General features: G+C 48.6%; 1 protein-coding gene across 2 annotated transcripts in view; it reads left to right on the top strand.

Annotated features, from left to right (window-relative positions):
• The window catches only part of SEMA4C (semaphorin 4C), a 60277-nt gene that overhangs the window by 15137 nt on the left and 25433 nt on the right, over positions 1-19707 (top strand). For both annotated transcript variants that reach the window (XM_053401542.1, XM_053401543.1), the window contains exon 2: positions 6509-6714. In XM_053401542.1, coding sequence (XP_053257517.1) covers positions 6597-6714 — 118 coding nt within the window. In that variant the 5' untranslated portion in view covers positions 6509-6596. The remainder of the gene's footprint in view (positions 1-6508; positions 6715-19707) is intronic.

The following is a 19707-nucleotide window of genomic DNA, read 5'->3' as shown; positions in this document are numbered from 1 at the left end:
CTCAGCGCTGGCCTCATTCGGAAGACAGGAAGTGGTTAAAAGCACAGGAAAGCCACAAGAAAGGGTATTTGACCAAGGGGGGAGGCTTCTTTGGGGAGAGTTGGATGGAAGGATTTGTGGTCAGTTGGCTGGGCTGCATTTCTAAGTCCTGGCAGAGTTTTCTGGTGTGGAGGGCCGTGGCTCTTGGCCTGGATCTCGGAGAACATTGCTGTTTCTTTCTTTTAAAATAGAGCCAGTGCAGGCTATTTTGCTTCCCCCATTCCACCCCCCTCCACACAGTTAGTGGATAATAAAACTGGGTGGAAACCTAGTTTAGATCCTCTATTCATCTAAATAGTGGTTCGTGCAGCATGCCACCCGTGGCCCTGGTGGTCAAAAAATCGGTGATATTTTTCTTTTCTTGTTCAGCTGTACGCTTGAGGTGAAAAGGCAGATTTTGCACTGGCCTTTGCCCCCACAGCCTTCTGAAAGCTATTGGGCCCTGACCCAGCCTGCCCCCAGCTGAGACCCACACTTGGCTCTGCCCCCCAAAGACCAGGGAAACGGCAGCATTTTCACTTTTGTTAGTTGGTGGCTTTGTAGGCATAGATGCAGCACTTCGTAGATAATGACTAAAAAGTCAGGCAAAGGGTTGCATCCCATGCTGGTCCTCCTCAGAGGAGACCCATTGATGTTAATTGACACAACTTACTCATTAATTTCATTGTAGAAATTAGTTGGATACCAACCATATACAGAAATGTAGCAGGATGGCTGAAGGAAGCAGATCATTCAAAACGGACTTATTTTGCTACTTTATTTTTGGCCGTTGATATACTTTTCAGTCAATAGTGCCCTCTGGGTGGGTCTGCCATGAACTTACCAAGAATCATAGATTTGTAGAGTTGGAAGGGACCCCCTGCGGTGCCTGTCAGACGGCCAGCCAGGCTCTGCTTAAAAGGGGCCTCAGACAACTGGCTCCCAGTCTTTGCTCTTCGCTGTCTGTGGACCTACCTTAAAGGGTTGTTTTGAGGATTAGTGAGGTAAATGTTTGTGAAGCAATTCTGAACACGGGTGGCACAGGTGTGGAGATGCTAAGCAGTGTTTTTAGGTCTGCAGTCTTCCCCTTTTACAGACTGCGCCCCTGAGGCTGGGGGGCAGGAGTGACTTTGCCAACCTTGCCTAGGGAATGACTGACAGAACATTTTAATGGGCCCTCTTCTTTACATTTATCCTTCCGACAACAGTGCTGTCAGGTGAGCCACAAATACCCCCAAATTACCCTGGTGCCTGAGTGGCTTGTGTCTGCACATGACCAAGCGCAAAGTGGATCCCAGGTTTTCTAGGTTCAAATACCTTGCTTTGCTCTGTAGGTATATATAGTTACTTTAATTTTAAATTAGCCCTAGGAGGTGGAGTGCCGTGAAAACTGGTTCTAGCCACCGCATGGGCTGTTACTCATCCCCGGCTTCTGATCTGTTAAGTGGGCATAATGATGCAGGCCGAACGGCTGCGGCTGTTGGGAGCCTTGGCAGGGCGCTTTGATGATATTAAAAAACCACGACGTCCTAATTGGCTTTGTGTGCCTGATGGGGGGAGGGGAGGGACGGGCCTCGGATTGTGGGTGGGCTCTCGGGGGCAGTTTTCTACTATGTTTTAACTGGCACACTCTGCAGAGTCTTGCTGTGTGAGTCCTGCTGACCGGAGGGTCGTGTGGGGAGTTGACTTTGCTGCTTCCCTGTCTGGAATAATTTGAAGAGAAGGCAAACTGGCTTGCGAACAAGCAGAGCCAACAGACAGGTAGCCCCCTGACTCCTGCCGCCTTGGAAGGAAGCCGGTTTGGGAAGTGTGGCATGAAACTCTGCCCTTGGGAGGAGAGGGGGCAGCCAGCAAATCACATTACTGGGGACGAGGAGAGCAAGGACTCATTTTCTCCTCCAGCACATGTGCGCATGTGTGTGAGCACATGTGCGTAGTGGGAGCAGCACGCAAATATACAAATCACGGTGTCAGACGACAGCCATCTAATCCAATATTCTGTAAGCAGCTCGCCAGCTCTAGGAAGCTCACAGGCAAGGTTTGTGAAGGCGAAGATGTTTTGTGGGAAGGGGCCTGGCTCCTGGTTCGGGCCAGTGGCCCATCCAGTCCAGCCCCCTCTTCTCACAATGGCTGACCACCAGGTGCCTCTGGGAGACCTGCAAGCAGGACCTGAGCCCAAGAGACAGATACATAAGCCAGGCGCCGAATGGCTCCTTAAACCAGGGTTACAGTTGCCAAAATTGAATGTCTAGTTTCCACTTTGGGGCCAGACTGCTCAAAGTCGTATTTTTCAATACAACTTTTTTGTTCCTGAATTTCTTTCTGATTGTGCAGATAAAATATCACAAATAGAATTCTAAAGGATGTGTTGCTAGTGTGTGAAAACAGACAAGATCCCCAGGCAGGCACCTCCAGGTGGTGGAGACGTCACCTGCCACCCTGGCACCTGGGCATCTTCACTTGGTCGCAAGTGGCCAATAGTCAGGTGCAAAATGCGCCCGGCACCTGACAGGTTTTGAACGCTGGCGACAATCGCTAGTGGTTGTGGATAGCCGCCTTCTTCATGAATTTGTCCACGTCCTCTTTTGTAGGAACCAATTCCCTACTTTTAACAATGTGGTTTCTCTGCTCTTTCTCCACAACGCCTGATATTTGGAGGTATACTTCCTCTATACATGGAGGTTTTGTGTTGTCCTCTTTGCTACTGATAGACCTATCCTCCAGGCAATGTTGGTATCCATTTAGTCTTGCTGCTGCCTTTTTGTGTGGATTGCCTGCTGCCGGCAGGATTTAATATGTGCGTGGAGGGGCACTTATTAGCCCCAGAAGCCTTTTCTCAGATTGCACATGGGGAATTGAAACTGAGTCACTTGCATGCTGCCACTCAAGTTTGTGGCTGGGTGGGGATTTGAAGCCCCCCAAGACTATGAACCTGTGCAGAGTGCCTTTCCCTCACCATTGGGTAAAACCACAGCCGGTGCAGCAGTTGCACATCGGGAGCTTTGTGGCAGTGGAAGTCTTAAGTTGTGGTCTGCCTTGGCTCAGAACTAAGCTCTGGTGGCTGGCAAGGAGGATTAAACCCAGCATCTCAAGTTGGAGGCAAAATTTAGGAAGCTGTCTTATTCCATCAGTCTTACCTAGCTCAGTATCATCTACACTTGCTGGCAGTGACTTTCCAAGGTTTCAGATCTGGGAGAAGAGGAATGTTTTTGCCTGGCACTTACAGATATATAATGAAGGAGCCAGACAAGCCTCCCTGGGGAGAGCATTCCACAAGCAGGGAGCCACCGCAGAAAAGGCCCGTTCTTGTGCTGCCACCCTCTGGACCTCTCATGGAGGAGGGGCACCAAGAAGGCTCTCAGATGATGATCGCAGGGTCCAGGTCGGTTCATATGGGGGGAGGCAGTCCTTGAAGTATTGATTACCTACCACAGAACTATGGCACTCCCCCTAATCAAGTTTGGGGTGTTGCCAACCTGATGCCCTCCAGAGTTTGTTAGACTGCAATTCCCACCTGTCCCTCCCAACAACCTCTGGAGGGCACCAAGTTGGCAAAGGCTGGCCTAGAGTTTTGGGATTGGACTGGGGAGAGCTGAAATTAGCTGTCTTGTTCAGAACAATTTTCTGGATTTATAAAGTCCTGAAATGAAATAGTATACAATTACTTGGTTGGCTGGTTCTCAGCCTGGTCTCTCCATTCTCTCCTTCCTGTTGGGAATGTGAGTGTTCACGCTTGTTTGTAATTCTCCATCCTCCCCTCCTCTCCCAAGTCTTCCACTGTGCTTTGCTGGGTGCTCAGCGTCTGATTTGGAGGGCTGCGCAGAGAGGGGCATCTGAGTCCCTGTCTGCACTTGTGTGCTTTAACCGTTTTCAGACTGTCATGGTTAACCAACCTGGGAAACATAATTCTGCAAAGGGGGGGGGGAGAGCGCATTCTTGATGCCCTTGAAGATCTTGTCTACAAATCTCAAGCCAGGTAAGATTTAGAGGATCTCAGGCTGCTGCTGTTGGATTGGTCTATCTATTGGCTATTCAGAGGCTGTATTCCAGATGTAGACAAATGCATTGGCTCAAGCGTGTGGGCTAGCCCTGCCCCTGAATGTCAGTTAGATTCAGAAGTGATGGGGTTTAAGTGCATTCTGCACATGCTCATGGGCTTCAGGTGGAGAAATGGGAAAGACTCAGAACAACTTAGGACATAGGAAGCTGCGTTTAACTGAGTCAGGCTGTTGATCTGTCTAGCCAGATTCTGAAAGGAACCCTTGATCAATACAAATTAAGCAGCAGCTGTTGCTCTGTTGCGCTTGGATGTGATTCACCCACAGGTGTGTGGCAGGAAGTTGTGCTGTGCTCTCCTTGGGAGAAGTGAATGCCTGTTTCTGCAGAACAGGAGTTTGAAAGTGACATTTTCTTGAAGAGGTGCTATCTGTGCAAATTGAGCCAGGTATTCTGGGCTTGCACAGCAAGAGACAGGTTGCTCCTTCAAAAATTGTGTCAGGGTTTTTTTGGGTGTTTCCCCCCAGAATCTCGTTTCTGTGTTTGAAGCCAGAAAAAGATTTCCCTGGGTTTGAGCACATGGCAGATCAAAAAGGATTTGGTTGATTCGGCCAACTCTATGATTCTATGTATCTACCTTGTTCTGCCTAATCCTACTGTAGAGAAGACCAGTTTAAATATGGGAAAAATGCCTTGCTACTCTTTTTCTTCCCAAGGTTAATGGCGAACAAGTTGGAAAGAAAGCGATGAGGAACTTGTTCTATCAAATTAAGCCAGTGTTGTTCTGCACCGTTGGGTGGTTTTTCTCTGAGGTGCCAATCCCATTCCAGCTGTGGTTATCAAACCCAAGAGCAAAATGTAGCAAGGAGGCTGTTAGCACAACACATAATCCGGCCAAGCTGGGCCTGCAGGCAGCACAACAAGCCCACCAGCCATTTGACCCGAGGGAACCCTTAGCAAGCGCTGTGGTTGGTTGGCTGGTGAAATTAAACCAGCAAATTATTATAGCAGTTAGGTTTTCTTTCTTGAGAAACATTACAAATATTTTTATGTCTTAGGACGACAATCAAAACTGCTGAATTATTAGTATACATTTATATCTCACCTTTCATACTCCTTCTCTTTATTCTATCTTCACAACCCTGGGAGGGAGGTTGTGCTGAGAGATGGTTGGCTCAGGGTGGCGTGGCTGGGTGGGATTTGAACCCGCTCCCCAGGCCCTGGTCCAGCACTCTAACCACCACACGGGCCACAGCATTTATTTCCCCAAGGGCCCAGGCTGCTTCTGGAGAATTTAGGAATAGGGTGACATGAGTGGGTTATTGAGTGGGATATGAATCGTGGGGTGTATGAAATGGTTTAATATAACTTGGGGGAATGCACGGGGGGAATGGAATTGATTCGGAGTAAGACATATTGGGGAATTAATTATGGGTAAATGAACTGATGAGGAGCTAATTCATACTCTGCCACTACAGTAGTTCAGTTTCCCCAAATTCTCCAGAAACACTCTGGGCACTTGGAAAAAGATCATGGCTTGTGGTGTGTGTGTATTCACCTCACTCTTGACTCTGCTAAATAGTTTTGTGGTGGGGGCTGGCCTCTTCTAAAGACAATTTGAGAAGAGGAGGTGGCGCGTGTGTGTGTGTGTCTGTGTGTGTAAAAAGCAGGTGTTTGACAACCAGCCTGATAGCCTCCACATGGGAATAATAGGAGTTGTGGTCCAAAGCCAATCACCCTAAGAAGCAAAACTTCTCCAACTCTGCAAAAGAAGCAGCTGCCCAAACTGCACCAAAAAACACAGAAGAGCACACATTGCTTGCACATTGACATTCACCAGCTGGAAGTGGTGGCTTGAAGGAGCCTTCACAGGTCAAATCTCCCCTCCCTCCCCCCCCTGCTGCCTTTAAAAAGAAGGTCTTCTCGTCTGCCTCCAGCCTAGGAAATGCATTCATAACCTGCTGTTCTTCTGTCTGAATTCCCTAGCTTGAACTCTGCTCCCAAGGCTGAGAGTCTTGGTACACCTCAGATCAGAAACCATTATCAGCATCACAGCCTTAATGGGCACATTAGTGGTTACCTTTTTTAATGCTCTGGGGTATATTTCGCAATGACTCTCTTTCAGGTCAGTGTCCTGTGATGTCCAGGAAACCCTTTTTATTGATATAGACACACAGGAAGTGGAATTTCAGAATTGGACAAGTGTATGAAGGGGGTGGTGATGTATATGTGCTGGGGGGGGGGTTTCCTCCCATTTCGAGCCCCGGTTACTCACAGCCTGACTCATCCTGGCTGCCACGTGCTCCTTCCCTTCAAGCAGGAGCCGATCATCGCAGTACCTGAGTGGAAACTCTCTCAATGCCCCCTTTGTTCCCCTCTGCATCCTCTTTCCCTCCCCCTTCCTTTCCCACCATCCGATTCTGACACTGTTCATTCATAATTGAGGCCGCTGTAACCTTAGCCAGGCTAACCTCCTTCCTTCCATTGTTGTCAGGGCCCCTGACGGAGCGAGAGGAAGGCATCGCAGCAGGAGCCTTCTCGGACGGCAGCGGGAGAAGTGGGAGCCTTGCGTCCTGGTCACCATGGCCGCCAGCCCAGCCCTGGGCATGTGTTTCCTGGCCTCTGTAGTTCTGAGTGTGGGTGCCTCCTCGGTTAGCAACTGGTGGAACCTGGTGCCCCGGAAAACAGTCCCCTACAAAGGTGAGTCAAGTACGCCTTTCTTGGCCCAACCCGTATGCCAGGGTGAAAATGGAAGCTTGATAGATGTCCACTGTGTGCTGCATATCCACAACAGAGACCTAGATAACATCTCCCTTAAGTGGGCAGTGAGGTTACAGGCTTTCCTCTCCCTTTCTGTTCTATTTTAAATGCATATTGGTGGCTTTATAGAAATCAAAAATGCATAGTGTTTATTTTAAAAAGCAGTGGCTGCCCCTGAAAAGCAGAGGGCCTTCTTGGTAGTGGCGCCCGTCCTGTGAAATGCCCTCCCATCAGATGTCAAGGAAATAAACAACTACAGTGGTATCTCGGGTTAAGAACTTAATTCGTTCTGGAGTTCCGTTCTTAACCTGAAACTGTTCTTAACCTGAGGTACCACTTTAGCTAATGGGGCCTCCCATTGCTGCCGCCACACGATTTCTGTTCTCTTCTTGAAGCAAAGTTCTTAACCCGAGGTACTATTTCTGGGTTACTGGAGTCTGTAATGTGAAGCATCTGTAGCCTAAAGCGTCTGTAACCTGAAGCGTCTGTAACCTGAAGCGTCTGTGACCCGAGGTACCACTGTATCTGACTTTTAGAGGACATCTGAGGGTTTAGGGAAGTTTTAAATGTTTGATGTTTTATTGCTTTATTATTAATAATATTCTGTTTGAGCCGCCCAGAGTGGGTTGGGAAACTCAGTCAGGTGGACAGGGTATAAATAATAAATTATTATTATTATTATTATAATTATTATAAACAGTAATATTTTAAAACAAGGTTGTAATGGTGACCAGACTGAACAGGTGACTGTAACAGATGCTAAAGCTACAATGCAAAAGTGTCCAGTAGTTTTCTCTATAGCACATTTTAACTTTACAGATCTATTACTCTGGCCTAAAGTCTTACCCACTCTTTGGAAGACTCCAAAGGGTCTGAAACCCTTTGTGAACTGGAAATGCACCTCTTTCGCCATTAAAAGGGTGGGCTGGCAGTGTTAATGACATGTGAGCTAATAACTTGGAGGTTCCCTCCCTTCCCCCACCCACTCTTTGAGCCAAATGTCTTGCCTCTTCCTTGCCCTGAGCCTAGTTTCAGAGGAGATGGAGACCGGTGCCTCTGGCATCACCCAGGTATCTGGTCTGCTTGGATTCTTCTGTTCTTTTCTCCTCTGAGCTTTTCCTTCAGCAAACTGCCTTGGATGGGCTGAAGGCTAGCCAGGATTTCAAAGGCAAACAGGCAGAGCAAAGGAACCCAGAGACCGAAAGCGGGTGTAAAGCGCAGCCAGGCAGCTCTTCACGGGGAGCTGATTTTTATATATTTAGGACGCCATCCAGCTAACACATCCCACCAGGGCAGAGATTTCCCCACCCACCCCTGCACCCTCCCCAGGTCTGATCTGGAGGGTTGGGGGAACCCCAGAACGGGTTTAGGGGGCACACAGGGGAGCGGGGGGTGGGGGTGTTTCTGTTGTGCAAGTGGAAATCCTTGTGATAGAATGCTTATCTCCCCACTTCTTTTGGAAACAAACCACCATTTCTGTGCTACCCCTGTAACTAAGAATTAGGAACAGAGAAGACGACTTTGAAAAGCCAGTGTAAATATGTGAGCAGCCCACAGATTAAGATGTAAAGAGTTGTAGAAAAACTCCAGGCAAATGTGGGTGGTGCTGTGGAAAGGGGCCTTGGAGGGAGAAAAGGTCTTCATTCTGTGCCTAAAAATACCACATTTGATCCCCAGGTGAGCTGCTCTGGAGAGGGCATTCCCTGAATGGGGCACCAAGACATCTCTGTCCCTGGCAGCTGCCCTGAGGCTGCCCCCAGCCCCCTCCTCCTCCCCCTTCTTTTTAGGGTGAAGCCAAAGAAAGCAGGGCAGCGCCTTGGGCCTTGGGTGATCTGGGCTCCAAGGCAGGCAGGGACTCGGCAGAAGTTCTCAAGGGTTGTTGGTTAAGGGACTTGTGCCTCTAAGCCTTTTGACCCTCGTGGTATTTCCTTCTAACTTCAGACTGTGGCTGGGTAAGGGGTTGCTTCGTGAAGCTGCAGCCCAGATGGTGGAATCAGACCTTGGACTGAATTTGAGTCCTGGCTCTGCCTTAGTTTACTTGTTAAGGACCATTTCTATACCATTGAATATATAAAAAAATCTCTACGACAATTAAAAACACGGTAAAACTATTAGTACAAACTACTAAAACAAAGTTACTACCAAAGCAGTTAAAGCGAAAAACAAATGAGATAAAGCATTGTAATAGACTCGGGAGGAAGAGTCGGTGGCTTTACAAAAGCAGCAATCTAGTTTTTACTGTTTTGAAAACTGGAACTTTATGCACCGCCCTGCCAACAGGAATCTTTCCCCTCTAAGCTTCTAGTCCTGGTGGCTGAAGTGGGAATACGTTTGAAAAAGTGACTGGAGCAGATGCTAAAGCTACAGTGCAAAAGAGTCAAGGTTTTTTTGGGGGGGGGGGTTGTCTTTCTTGAATGCAGTTTGGGCCTTGAATGGGAACCGTATGGGGTGGATGAAAGCAAGGACTGTGGATCAGGGTGACCTGGCAGAGTCACCTGGCTGGTTGGTGTGGTTGCCCAGCCTTTTCATTAGATGGAGCTGCTCCTCCCCTCCCTTGCAGCCCATGTGGGGAGGAGGAGTGCCTAGAGTTTCCACCCAGCCAGAATTGTACAGGCCTGACCAGAATTCTGTCCTTTGGGCCATTTGCCAGAACCAGGAGAAGGCAGATGCCTGCCAAGCCTATGCTTGCTGTTATTGTGCTCTAATCGTCACAGGGCCTGCCCATACGCCAAAGGGATTGGGGGGGGCTGTGCTTGTTGGGTGTTGTGCATGCACAGTGTGGGGGGACGGGGGACTCTGACCCAGAGCAAGAGGAACACAGAAGCAACTGCTGCATTTTGCAAGGCGTGCCTTGTAGTCTGTTTCAGAAGGCTGTGCTTATATGTTGGCAGGTCCCACTCCTGAAGGCTTGAGGCTCCTGCGTGATCTGGAACCTTGCCCTGGGGGATGCAGTACAATTGCCTCTCAAGTGGGGGTCTGCTTCCAAGGATTCTGCATGTGCCCAAACCCTTGGAGCTGCTTCCATGTGAGCAACCCACAGCTTCCCTCCACTCCCACACAAGCAAGGCAGAGAGTTTTCCCAGCACAGAATAACTTTTAAGCCCCCTGCCTTGCTTGGAGAGTGCTGGCCCCACAGGCCCTGAGATGCTCTCATGAGATCTTGTGGGGCTGTCTGAATTCCCATGAGAGCTGGTGGGAGAATCCCAGACCTTGTTTCCCAAGGAAAAGCTGGTGCAAAAAGAGCTTCGAAGCTCTCTGCCTTGCTTGCATTTAGCTTGTGGGATTTCAGCCAGTGGCCTTCAACCACGTATAGTTGAAATCGTGCAAGTTAAATGCGTGTAAGATGCAGTGGTACTGTATAAATGTAATGAGTAAATAAATGAAATGTAATACAGTTGTTGGGTTGCATTGTAGCTGATGTGCATAGGTTCCCTGTCAGATGTCTGTGTTCAACCCACTGCTTGTTTATGTGTATGTACCTGCTGGTGCATCTCTATTTATGTATTTCCAGCATCTTCTGAAGGGGTGCATGTGTTGCATTTTCCAGCTGCCATGTGGGTACACCAGCCAGCCCAAAGTACACCTGGGCCTTCTTAGTGACAAACGTGAAGCATCGTCTGTTAGCGGCTCCAGGCATCTTGTGAAGATGCATCTTTTTGCTCAGGCTTTCCCTGACTCGTGAGATTGGACTCCAGGGCTGTGCAGCCCTTCCCCAGCCATCAGGAGCATGCCTTATGCAACTTGAAATGAGTGGTCGACCCAGCACAGTATTGCTTGCACAGACTGGCAGCAGCTCCCCAGGGTTTCAGACCAGAGCCCTCCCAGGAGAGTCTGAGGATTGAACCTGGGACCTTTTGCGTGTGATGCAGGTGCTCTGAGTTACACCCCATCCTTTCTTTGGAAGGAAGCGAGGAGGCTCTCTGATTCCTGGCCATTTGGAAGTTCCTTCTTATTCAGCCACACAGGCAGGGCCTCCGTTGCATCTCTTGCACTATAACATGTTAAGTCGCTTTGGCTGCTGGTTCTCTAGTGGGGCTCACAACTATTCTGCAAAGTTCCTTGCTGTTGGTGACTTCTGTTGGCACCAAATCTTCCAAGGCAGCCTTAGCAACTCTCCAGGTGCTTGTAAATCAAATCAAATCTTTATTATTAGGGTCAATGACCAGCATTGAACTAGATCTATTGAACTACAAGTCCCATCAGCCCCAGCTAGCACAGCCATATATGACACAGGGGCTGTTGGGGTTTTTAGTCCACAGTACCTGGAGATAACCAGGTTGCAGCAAGCACAGGGCCAGGTCAGGCTGCGCTGGGAGTCCAAAGCCACTTCCTTGTCCCTGGCTCAGAATGGAGACTTCTCCAAGAAGCCCGTCCCTTGATCCAACTGTTGACAACGAGGAAACCTTAAAAACCACAAGGAGTGCTGTGATCTGGTGGAACTTTGCATGTGGGTTTGACTGAGGCTCGCAAGCGAGCTGTTAATTAAGCTGGGGAGTTGGGGCAAGCAAACACTGTTAATTAAATGCAAAATAGGGAGGAGTTAGGCCAGCAAGAGGCAGAAGCGGCTTGAATTGGAAATCCAGTTGGATGCTCATTTTTAAGAAGAACCCAGACTTGGAGAAGTCAGCTGATTTTGCGACTGGTGCCACTCCATAGAGGGTCAGACAGAAACACTCATGGCTTAGGCTTCTTTGTGCACAACTGCAGTGCTGTGGGACCCTCTTTTGTGTGGCATGATCCCACATGGCTGTGGATGGCATCTGAAGGACCCATCCATGTGGCTGGGGCCCCATGTGTGGCTGTTTCCCTTGCCAGGGGTGCAGAGGGACAACTTGTGTAGGAAACACAGGAAGCTGCCTGTGTCAGACCATTGGTCCCCCTAGCTCAGTATTGCCTACACTGACTGGCAACAGCCCTCCAGAGTCTCAGACGGGAGACTCTCCCAGCCCTACCTGAAGACCTTCAGGAGTGAACCTGGGACCTTCGTGCAAAGCAGATGCTCTGCTGCAGAGCTGTGTCCCTGTGGCTTGCACAAAGGGTGGTGTGTCAACCACCTAAGGCAGAGGTTTTCAACCTTTTTAGGTCCACAGCTCCCTTCACCAACTACATTCTTTCTGCGGCACCCAGTGGGGCTCAGGAGCCCAGTTACAGAGCCAGCAACCCCTCACCCCTTTTCAAACACCCTCCCTTGTGGAGGGTTCCCTCAGCCTCCTCTCTTCTCCCCCCTCCTTGGGAGTCTTCTGGGCAGCTGCAGCTGCTGCCCCAGGTCCCTGAACTGCCCCCCCCCGCCCCAAAGAGAGGTGCCTCCTCACACTGCCCTAGAAGCACCTTTTGCCTGGGGAGCTTGTAGCCAGGGCTGCTGCAACAAACAGCTGTGCAAGCCTTTGGGAGGCAGAGACATGAGAGAGGGCATCAGAGGAGGGAGGGAAGGAAAGAGGGACAGAGGCCAGTGTTGCCCGTGGCACCCGACCACCATTCAAGGCACCCCAGGGGCCCACGGTGCACGGGTTGAAAACCACTGACCTAAGTAAATAAATGAATTGAATTCTGCCTCGCCTCCAGTAGAATTCAAGGGTTCTGCTTGAGTCCATACAGTTTTCAGACAGTCTGTGCTCCTAGTACTGACTCCTGTAGCTTCAGCAAGGTTGTAGCCTCATGGGCCTTCAGGCCGTCATGCCTGGCTCTGTGGGTTTTTTGTGGGTTTCTTTCTTTTTTCTTTTTTTTTGCAGTGCTGTCATTCATTCGGATTGTGTGACCTGCACTGATCCTGCTTGATGGATCGGCAGAGTCTGTTTGGCTGGCAGATGGAAGCTGGGAATGGCTGTCAGAAAGTGCCCTGTGGGCCCCGTCAATCAGTGTTTGCACCAAGGCTGGAAGCAAGCAGCTCAGGATACACCCCATTTAAGATGATATTCGGTGCCATGCCTTCTTTGCAAACCAAACTTTATGCTCTTCAAAGTTCACTTTTGGGGGGTGAAGGTACTTTTTTGAGTCCACATTCCTTCATGGGCAACCTTCCAAGGACCACTTGCCAACGGCAGAGAGAGTCGGAGGCAAAAGGGGGTGAATGAGACTCTAGCTTTGTGTACTGGGGTTTTTGTGTCAGCCAGGCTGAAGCCGGAGGTTTGTACCCACAGACACATCCCTCCATTCAGGCAAGCAAGAGGCATTATCAGAGTGCCTATTTTAACTCCTTTGATGTCCTCGCCTCCAGATGAAATGAAACCCAACGTGCACAATTGCATTGGCTCACACCCATCCCTTGTTCCCCTGGCCGCTCTCTTTCCGTTGCTCTGCCCCACTTGGCGAAATTTAGACTGCAATATCTTGCTCAGGAGCCACTCTTTTGTTTTTGCTTATCTTACTCTGTAAAGCATTATCAGTATAGATGTTGAGGCATCATCATCATCAATAATAGAAATAAATAATGAACAAGAACCATAATACTAACCTATTAAAGAAACTCCTTTGGGGCAAGAAGACCCAAAAGCGCAGGGAGAAGAATGCAAAAGGGCAGCTCACCACTTGCCTTCCTCCTACCATCTTTTCCAAAGATGGTTTTCTATTCAAACAGCAAACAGTAAAGGAGCATGTGCTTCCCAGATCAGCTTTAAGACCGTTTTGTTTTCCCCACTTCTTTTCCTTACAGGGGGGGGGTGTGGTGTTCTAAAATTCACTGATGACCCCAAGTTAAGAGGGGCTGGCAGAGATGAGGATTGGAAGACGACCAAAGGGTGATACTGAGTGACCTCATAGGCTGGAGCAACGGAAGCTGGGAGGAAATTAATAGGGCATTGTGTAAGGCGATGCACTCGTGGGCTGGTGGTGAGCTCTTGATCTGCTGCGGACTCGTCATCCAGAAATGACAGCGTGGGGAGAAGGACTTGGCAGGGGAACAGTGGGGGAGGAGGGGACTAAATCGCTTGATGACTCCTCTGAAGTGATGGGGCTGTAGTGCTGGCCAGTTCTGGAAGGTATTGAGATAATAAATAGCAGAAGCAGGACTGGGCTGTGACGGTTCATCCGCCTGAGCAGTTGACTGTGTGCTTGGACAGGAACTTTTCTGACAGCGCCGAGGATGCTAAGGGTCTAGCCTCAGGCCATCTGTATGTTCCTTTCCCAGCAGGGTTTTTTTTGGGGGGGGGCCTTTTCCATTCTGCACGGTTTCGTTGGTGCCTCTAAAATATTTCCTCCCCCAGCTAATGAACAGATAAAGCTTCATATGCCTTGTTGAGTTGAACCAGGATTAACTGAGAGCTGGTAGGTGTGTTATTGAGAACTGAGCGCAGGCACACCGTGGGGTAGTTCTGTTTCCTCTCTCCTTTCTTTTGCTATAATATGCCATGGGCTCCAGAGGTCACTGTGGGCCAGACCTAGGCAAGGGCATAAGCTCTTCCTCCTCTATTCATGCCCCTGCCCTAACTTCAGCCATTGCTCTTCTTCAAAGAAACGGTTATGCAATAATAACTGTGTCACTGAGTAGTATATACAGAGCTCCTTTATCTCCCCCCCCCCAAACTGCATGCTGCTGAACATTAGCAGATTCAGGTCCGACATAAGAAAAATACTTCTTGACATAGCACATAGTTAAACTATGGAATTCGCTCTCAGAAGAAGCAGTGTTGGCCACCTCCTCGGACGGCTTTAAGAGAGGATTAGACCCATTAATGGAGGAAAAGGCTGCCAGTAGCTACCAGCCACGATGACTGTGCTCTATGAGAGGCAGTGTACCTCAAAATGCCAGAGGGCTGTGACACTCAAGTCCTGCCTGTGGCTCCCCAGGGAGGCGCCTGCTTGGCCACAGTGAGACCAGGATGCTGACCCGATTGGCACAGCCTCTTCTGAAGTTCTTAACTGCAGCCTGTCCCAGGTACTGCTCATATCACAGTAAAATTAGGAAAGGAAGACCCATTTGGGAAAGTTAGTAAAACACGACAGAAGAGCCTTTTAAGAGCAGTCCTTTGGTTGCATACAATAGCTTGCTTGATTTGACCCAGGAATCAAGATATATTGGTTTAAAAAACGGAACACACTTTTAGAGCAATATATTCTGTATGAAGAACATACAGAAGATAGATCTGGATCCAGATCTCTGGGTGGCTTGCGGTAGGTTGGCAAGATTTCTAATGGTATAAGCAGCAACAAAGTGGCCCCTCCCCCAAATTATACTGTTTAAATGGTGAGAGCTGGGTGTTGGGGGTGGATTTTGTGTGTGGAAATCCAGGGGTGGATTTTGTGTGTGGAAGGACTCCGAACACCCAGTTCTGATGCTCAAAATCAAGTCCCTGGGCTCAGAATTATTTAATTCAAAGTGCATGTCTTTTGCACCAGACTCCAGGTGCTGGGATTTGGGGTTTTCAGTAAAAACAAAGTAGGCAGATCCTGCACGTCATCACGCCTGCCCATCCCAGTTGTGGATATGAAACATTAATGGCCATATGGACAAGACCATTGCTGGGATCTTAGCCTTAAAGAAAAGCTGTGGCATCTTGATGTTTAACACCTGGAAAGGTCAAGCCTGAGAAGCTGCACTTATAAACACACAGGCTGGACTTGTCTTATTTCACTGCAGTTTTGCGCTCCAGTCCATCAGGAAATGGTAGAAATCACAGCCTTTTTGTTAAAACATCAAGCAATGTTGATGGTGTTGCTGCTGCTCACTTTCATAAAAAAAAAAAAAATCCAAACTATGTTGCCTGCTGCAAAGATGCTTATTGTGCAACATCAGAAGTCTCTTCCGACCATTGAGACAGATTGGATTAATAAACAACGGGATGTTTTGATAATGGCTAGGTTGATGCAACAGATCTGAACTAAATATGGAAGCCTGGGGGTGGGAGCTTTATGGCAGATTTGGGCCCCAGGATCAGGGAACACTTGCAGACTTAATTGCATATCTGCAAGATGACCCCCTCCAGCCCCTCAGGATTCAACCAACTCATTTTTCTTCTGGATGGGTAGACCAGGTCTACAGTATTTCATTTCAGAAGTGGAAGGTGCTTTTTTAATAATAATAATAATAATAATAATAATAATAATAATAATCCTTTCCTCAACAAAAAAACCACCTAGCGCAGGCATGTACAAAGTCCATTTTGGGGCCTAATTTGGCCCTCTGGTCGATTTAATCATCCGGCCCCTGTGGCAGTTTATTTCCTGCAGCAAAAGCCCTATAATCCTAAAAAAAGCTCAACAACTTTGGTTGGCCCTCACTCATCAAATCCAGCCCTCTCTGAAAAAAGTTTGGCCACCCCTGACCTAGCGCTTTGGAGAGAGAGCTTCTAGCTCAGCTTGACCTCATCTGTGCTAGTTTTTGCATAGACCTGTTTTATTTCCCCTCACTTGCACTTTTCCCCCTCGTTGGGGACTCTGCCCTATCATTCGGCAACACTCACCTGAATATTCCTGCCCTACCAGGTTAGATCTTAACAATTTAATATTTTGATTAGGCCTGTGTGTGAAATAATATGTAAAATGGGGAGGTGAGAGGTGAATTGCGATTCCCAATGAGAGCCAGGGTGGTGTAGAGGTTAGAGTGTCAGGCGAGGACTTGGGTTCGAATGTCCACTCGTTCCTGTAGATCACTGGTTGGCCTTCGGCCTGTTTCTCTGCCCCTCAACCTATCCTACCTAACAGGGCAGTTGTGGGGATTAACTGAGGAGGGGAAGAGCCATGGGTGACACCTCAAGTTCCTTGGAGAACATAAATAACATAAATATTTATATTTATCTCTTCTTTTATTGTTGCATTACATAAAAATGTATAGTAATTATAGTGGCCACTGTGCTTAAGTGGAAAGCAGTTCTGGAAGGCTGAACCCCCATTTTTTGCAGTCTCAACCCCCCTCACTACTGCAGTCACCCAACCCTCCGAAGAGCTGCTCCTGGAGCCTGAGTGAACCCTCTGCAACAGTAAACAAGGGGATGGGGAAGGAGGGGAAGCTGGGTGCTTCTTCCTGTGAGTGCAAAACCACAGTTGGATATGACCCATGGGAGTTTCCTTTGAAAAAGAAAGAAGGCATGTGAGTAGCAAGGGGGGGGGGCTGCTGTTGCCTCCCCACTTTCTGTGCTGAAGTAGGAATCTTGTCCTCGTAGCTGATCCAGTCTGGCCTGGAGTTTTTCCTCTGCTCCTTCCAAAAAGCTCTTGCTCATCCTTGCGCTCTGGAGCCCAGGCTGCCTCAAAGGGGTGCAGAGTGTTTGGGCATCCTTACTGCCCACCTCTCACCAAGAGGCACCTGGTTGGCCATGTGAGAGCAGGATGATGGGCCAGATGGGCCTTGGACCGGATTCTGCAGGGCTCTTCCTAGGTTCTTCTTATTGGAAATAGGCCTCCCCTTGTTGGACTTCTGGATTTGTTGTTTGAAGATTACAGTCCTACCTTTACTTCTCAAACGTTTTGGCTCCCAAACGACCGAAATCCGGAAGTGACTGTTCTGGTTTTCGAACGTTCTTTGGGGGGCTTCTGCGGCTTCCAATTTGCTGCAGAAGCTTCCTGCAGCCAATTAGAAGCTGTGCTTTGATTTTTGAACACTTTGGAAGTCGAACGGACTTCCGGAACGGATTCTGTTCAACTTCCAAGGTATGACCGTATATTAGTGTGGGGAGGGGGGTGTTATTATATTTTATGCATTAGGTTTGTTATATTATACTCTGCTCCACAGGGATTAAATTTAATGAAGAGTGAGCTAGAAGTTCATAGAATAAAAATAAATTATTTAAATCAGGACTAACTCTCATTTGCTTGTGAGTAAGAGCTCCCCATTGAAATATAGTGTTACTCTACTTCCAAATAAATAGTGGGAGGATCAGGCTCTCAAAGGATTCAAGCTGTCCTGGTCCTGGGGAGAGGAAGCGGAGCCTTCTTCTTTGAAGCATCGCCTTGTCTGTTGAATTAGGACTGTGCCACTGGACCTTGTTTTCTCTCAAGGCTTTGGTGCTGTGTTTGTGAGACGAAAGATGGGAGTTACTTTGCTTTGGTTTCGCCCCTGCCTGAGTGGTGGAGAATGACTCCTGTTTCAGATACAAGGGCATATAATTCTATTTTATTCACTCGATTTGCTTCTTACATGCTGTGTGCTGAGTGTGGCAACTGCTTCTGTGACAAGGATTTGAAACTTCTTAATGTGATGTCTGCACCGTCCCATTCACACATGCAGGTCATCAAGTGGTGAATGTGCATGTGTGAACCAGGCTTGAGGCAGGTCTTAATTGCATGCTGAAGTGGCTAATGGAGCTCTACAACTGAAGGCTGGAAATAATTCCCCCCTCTCCTTTTGTCAGACGGATTTGTGATATCTATACACTTAAACACTTTTTGCTCTCTGCTTGTAGAGCTGATCTGACTAGCTGAGAGTTCAAATGCAAAAGTTGCTGGTTCACCATAACCCATGAACTCAAGGCCTTAAGTAAATTCACATCTTAAATCTTCAGTCTTTCCCCTCCCATCTGTAGTATGACAGTAAAGGTAAAGGTAAAGGGACCCCTGACCATTAGGTCCAGTCGTGACCGACTCTGGGGTTGTGGCGCTCATCTCACTTTATTGGCCGAGGGAGCTGGCGTGCAGCTTCCAGATCATGTGGCCAGCATGACTAAGCCGCTTCTGGCGAACCAGAGCAGCGCACGGAAACTCCGTTTACCTTCCCGCCGGAGTGGTACCTATTTATCTACTTGCAGTTTGATGTGCTTTTGAACTGCTAGGTTGGCAGGAGCAGGGACCGAGCAACGGGAGCTCACCCCGTCGCGGGGATTCAAACCACCAACCTTCCAATCGGCAAGCCCTAGGCTCTGTGGTTTAACCCACAGCGCCACCCGCGTCCCAAGTATGACAGTATGAGTATACAAATACTGGTTTTATTTCCATTTTAATGAACAATCGAAAGCACTAAATGTTTCTTAATATGTTTTTAAAGAATCCCACTGCAGAGTCTTAGAGATGAGGCTCCTTGCCATAGGCTGCTTCAGGGTTCCCTAGCCTATTGGGAGTGATGCTCATAAGACCTTCCAAGCAAAATACCTATAATGACCCCCCCCAAAAAAAAAAACACACACGTAAAACACAGAGAAATAAAGCAAGCATCAACTCCCCCAAAAAGACAGAGGCTGCAACATCACCAAACAAGCGAAAACAAAAAGAAACCTCTAAATGTTGTAAATTGAGAAGGCTTGGGGCAGGGGGTCCGGGACAGTCACTAGGTGAGGAGACTGAAGGTGCCATGGTGTGTGGGCTCCTCCAGGGCTCCTCTGTCCTCAGAGTGTTTGTGCCCCCACCATACTTCCTTTTCCTTTCCTTTTTATGAGGCCACAGCCTTGTCATGAATAAAAGAACCTGGCTTCAATCCAGAATACTTCATTCCCCAAAGTTGCAAGCAAGCTTCTAGATCTCATGGTTTCTAAAAGAGGAAGGCTCTGGGAGTCATGGAAGGGGCTCGGGCCTTTTCTACACCTCCCAGTGCTGTTGAGAACATGAGAAGAGCCTGGATGTCAGATCAGACCAAAGGTCCTTCTAGTCCTTTTCCCACCGTGGCCAACCAGATGCCCCAGTGGGGAGCCCTGAGTGCTGCCCGGCGCCTGTGCCCTGCCTGCCGTCACGGCCTCACAAGTTGGGGCAGAGAGCTTAACTGGCATGCGTAGTGTGGAGGTTTGGAACAATCTGAACAGTTCTGCCAGACAGCGTTCGCCTCCTGTCAAATAAATCTTGCTTTTTATTAGATGCAATAAATGGGGAGCACCCTCCTCTTCTAGATGAACCTGCAGAACACGGTTTTCCTGAGATTTGCCAGCTTGTCGGGCAACGCGCCAGCATCTCTGCCTCTCTTTCTTTGGCACCTTTGGGCTGGAGGTTTGCCCTAGGATTGGCTCTAATAGAGGGAGCTGTGGGCACCTGGAGAGTGCGTGGTCTCACCTGCTGGGCTCTCCTGAGACAATTGCCAGCGGT

This window comes from Podarcis raffonei, chromosome 8 (genome assembly GCF_027172205.1).
Source record: "Podarcis raffonei isolate rPodRaf1 chromosome 8, rPodRaf1.pri, whole genome shotgun sequence".
In the NCBI taxonomy this organism is placed as follows: Eukaryota; Metazoa; Chordata; class Lepidosauria; order Squamata; family Lacertidae; genus Podarcis; species Podarcis raffonei.
Note: the sequence above shows the minus strand (reverse complement) of the source record. Positions and strands in the feature narration are given on the sequence as shown.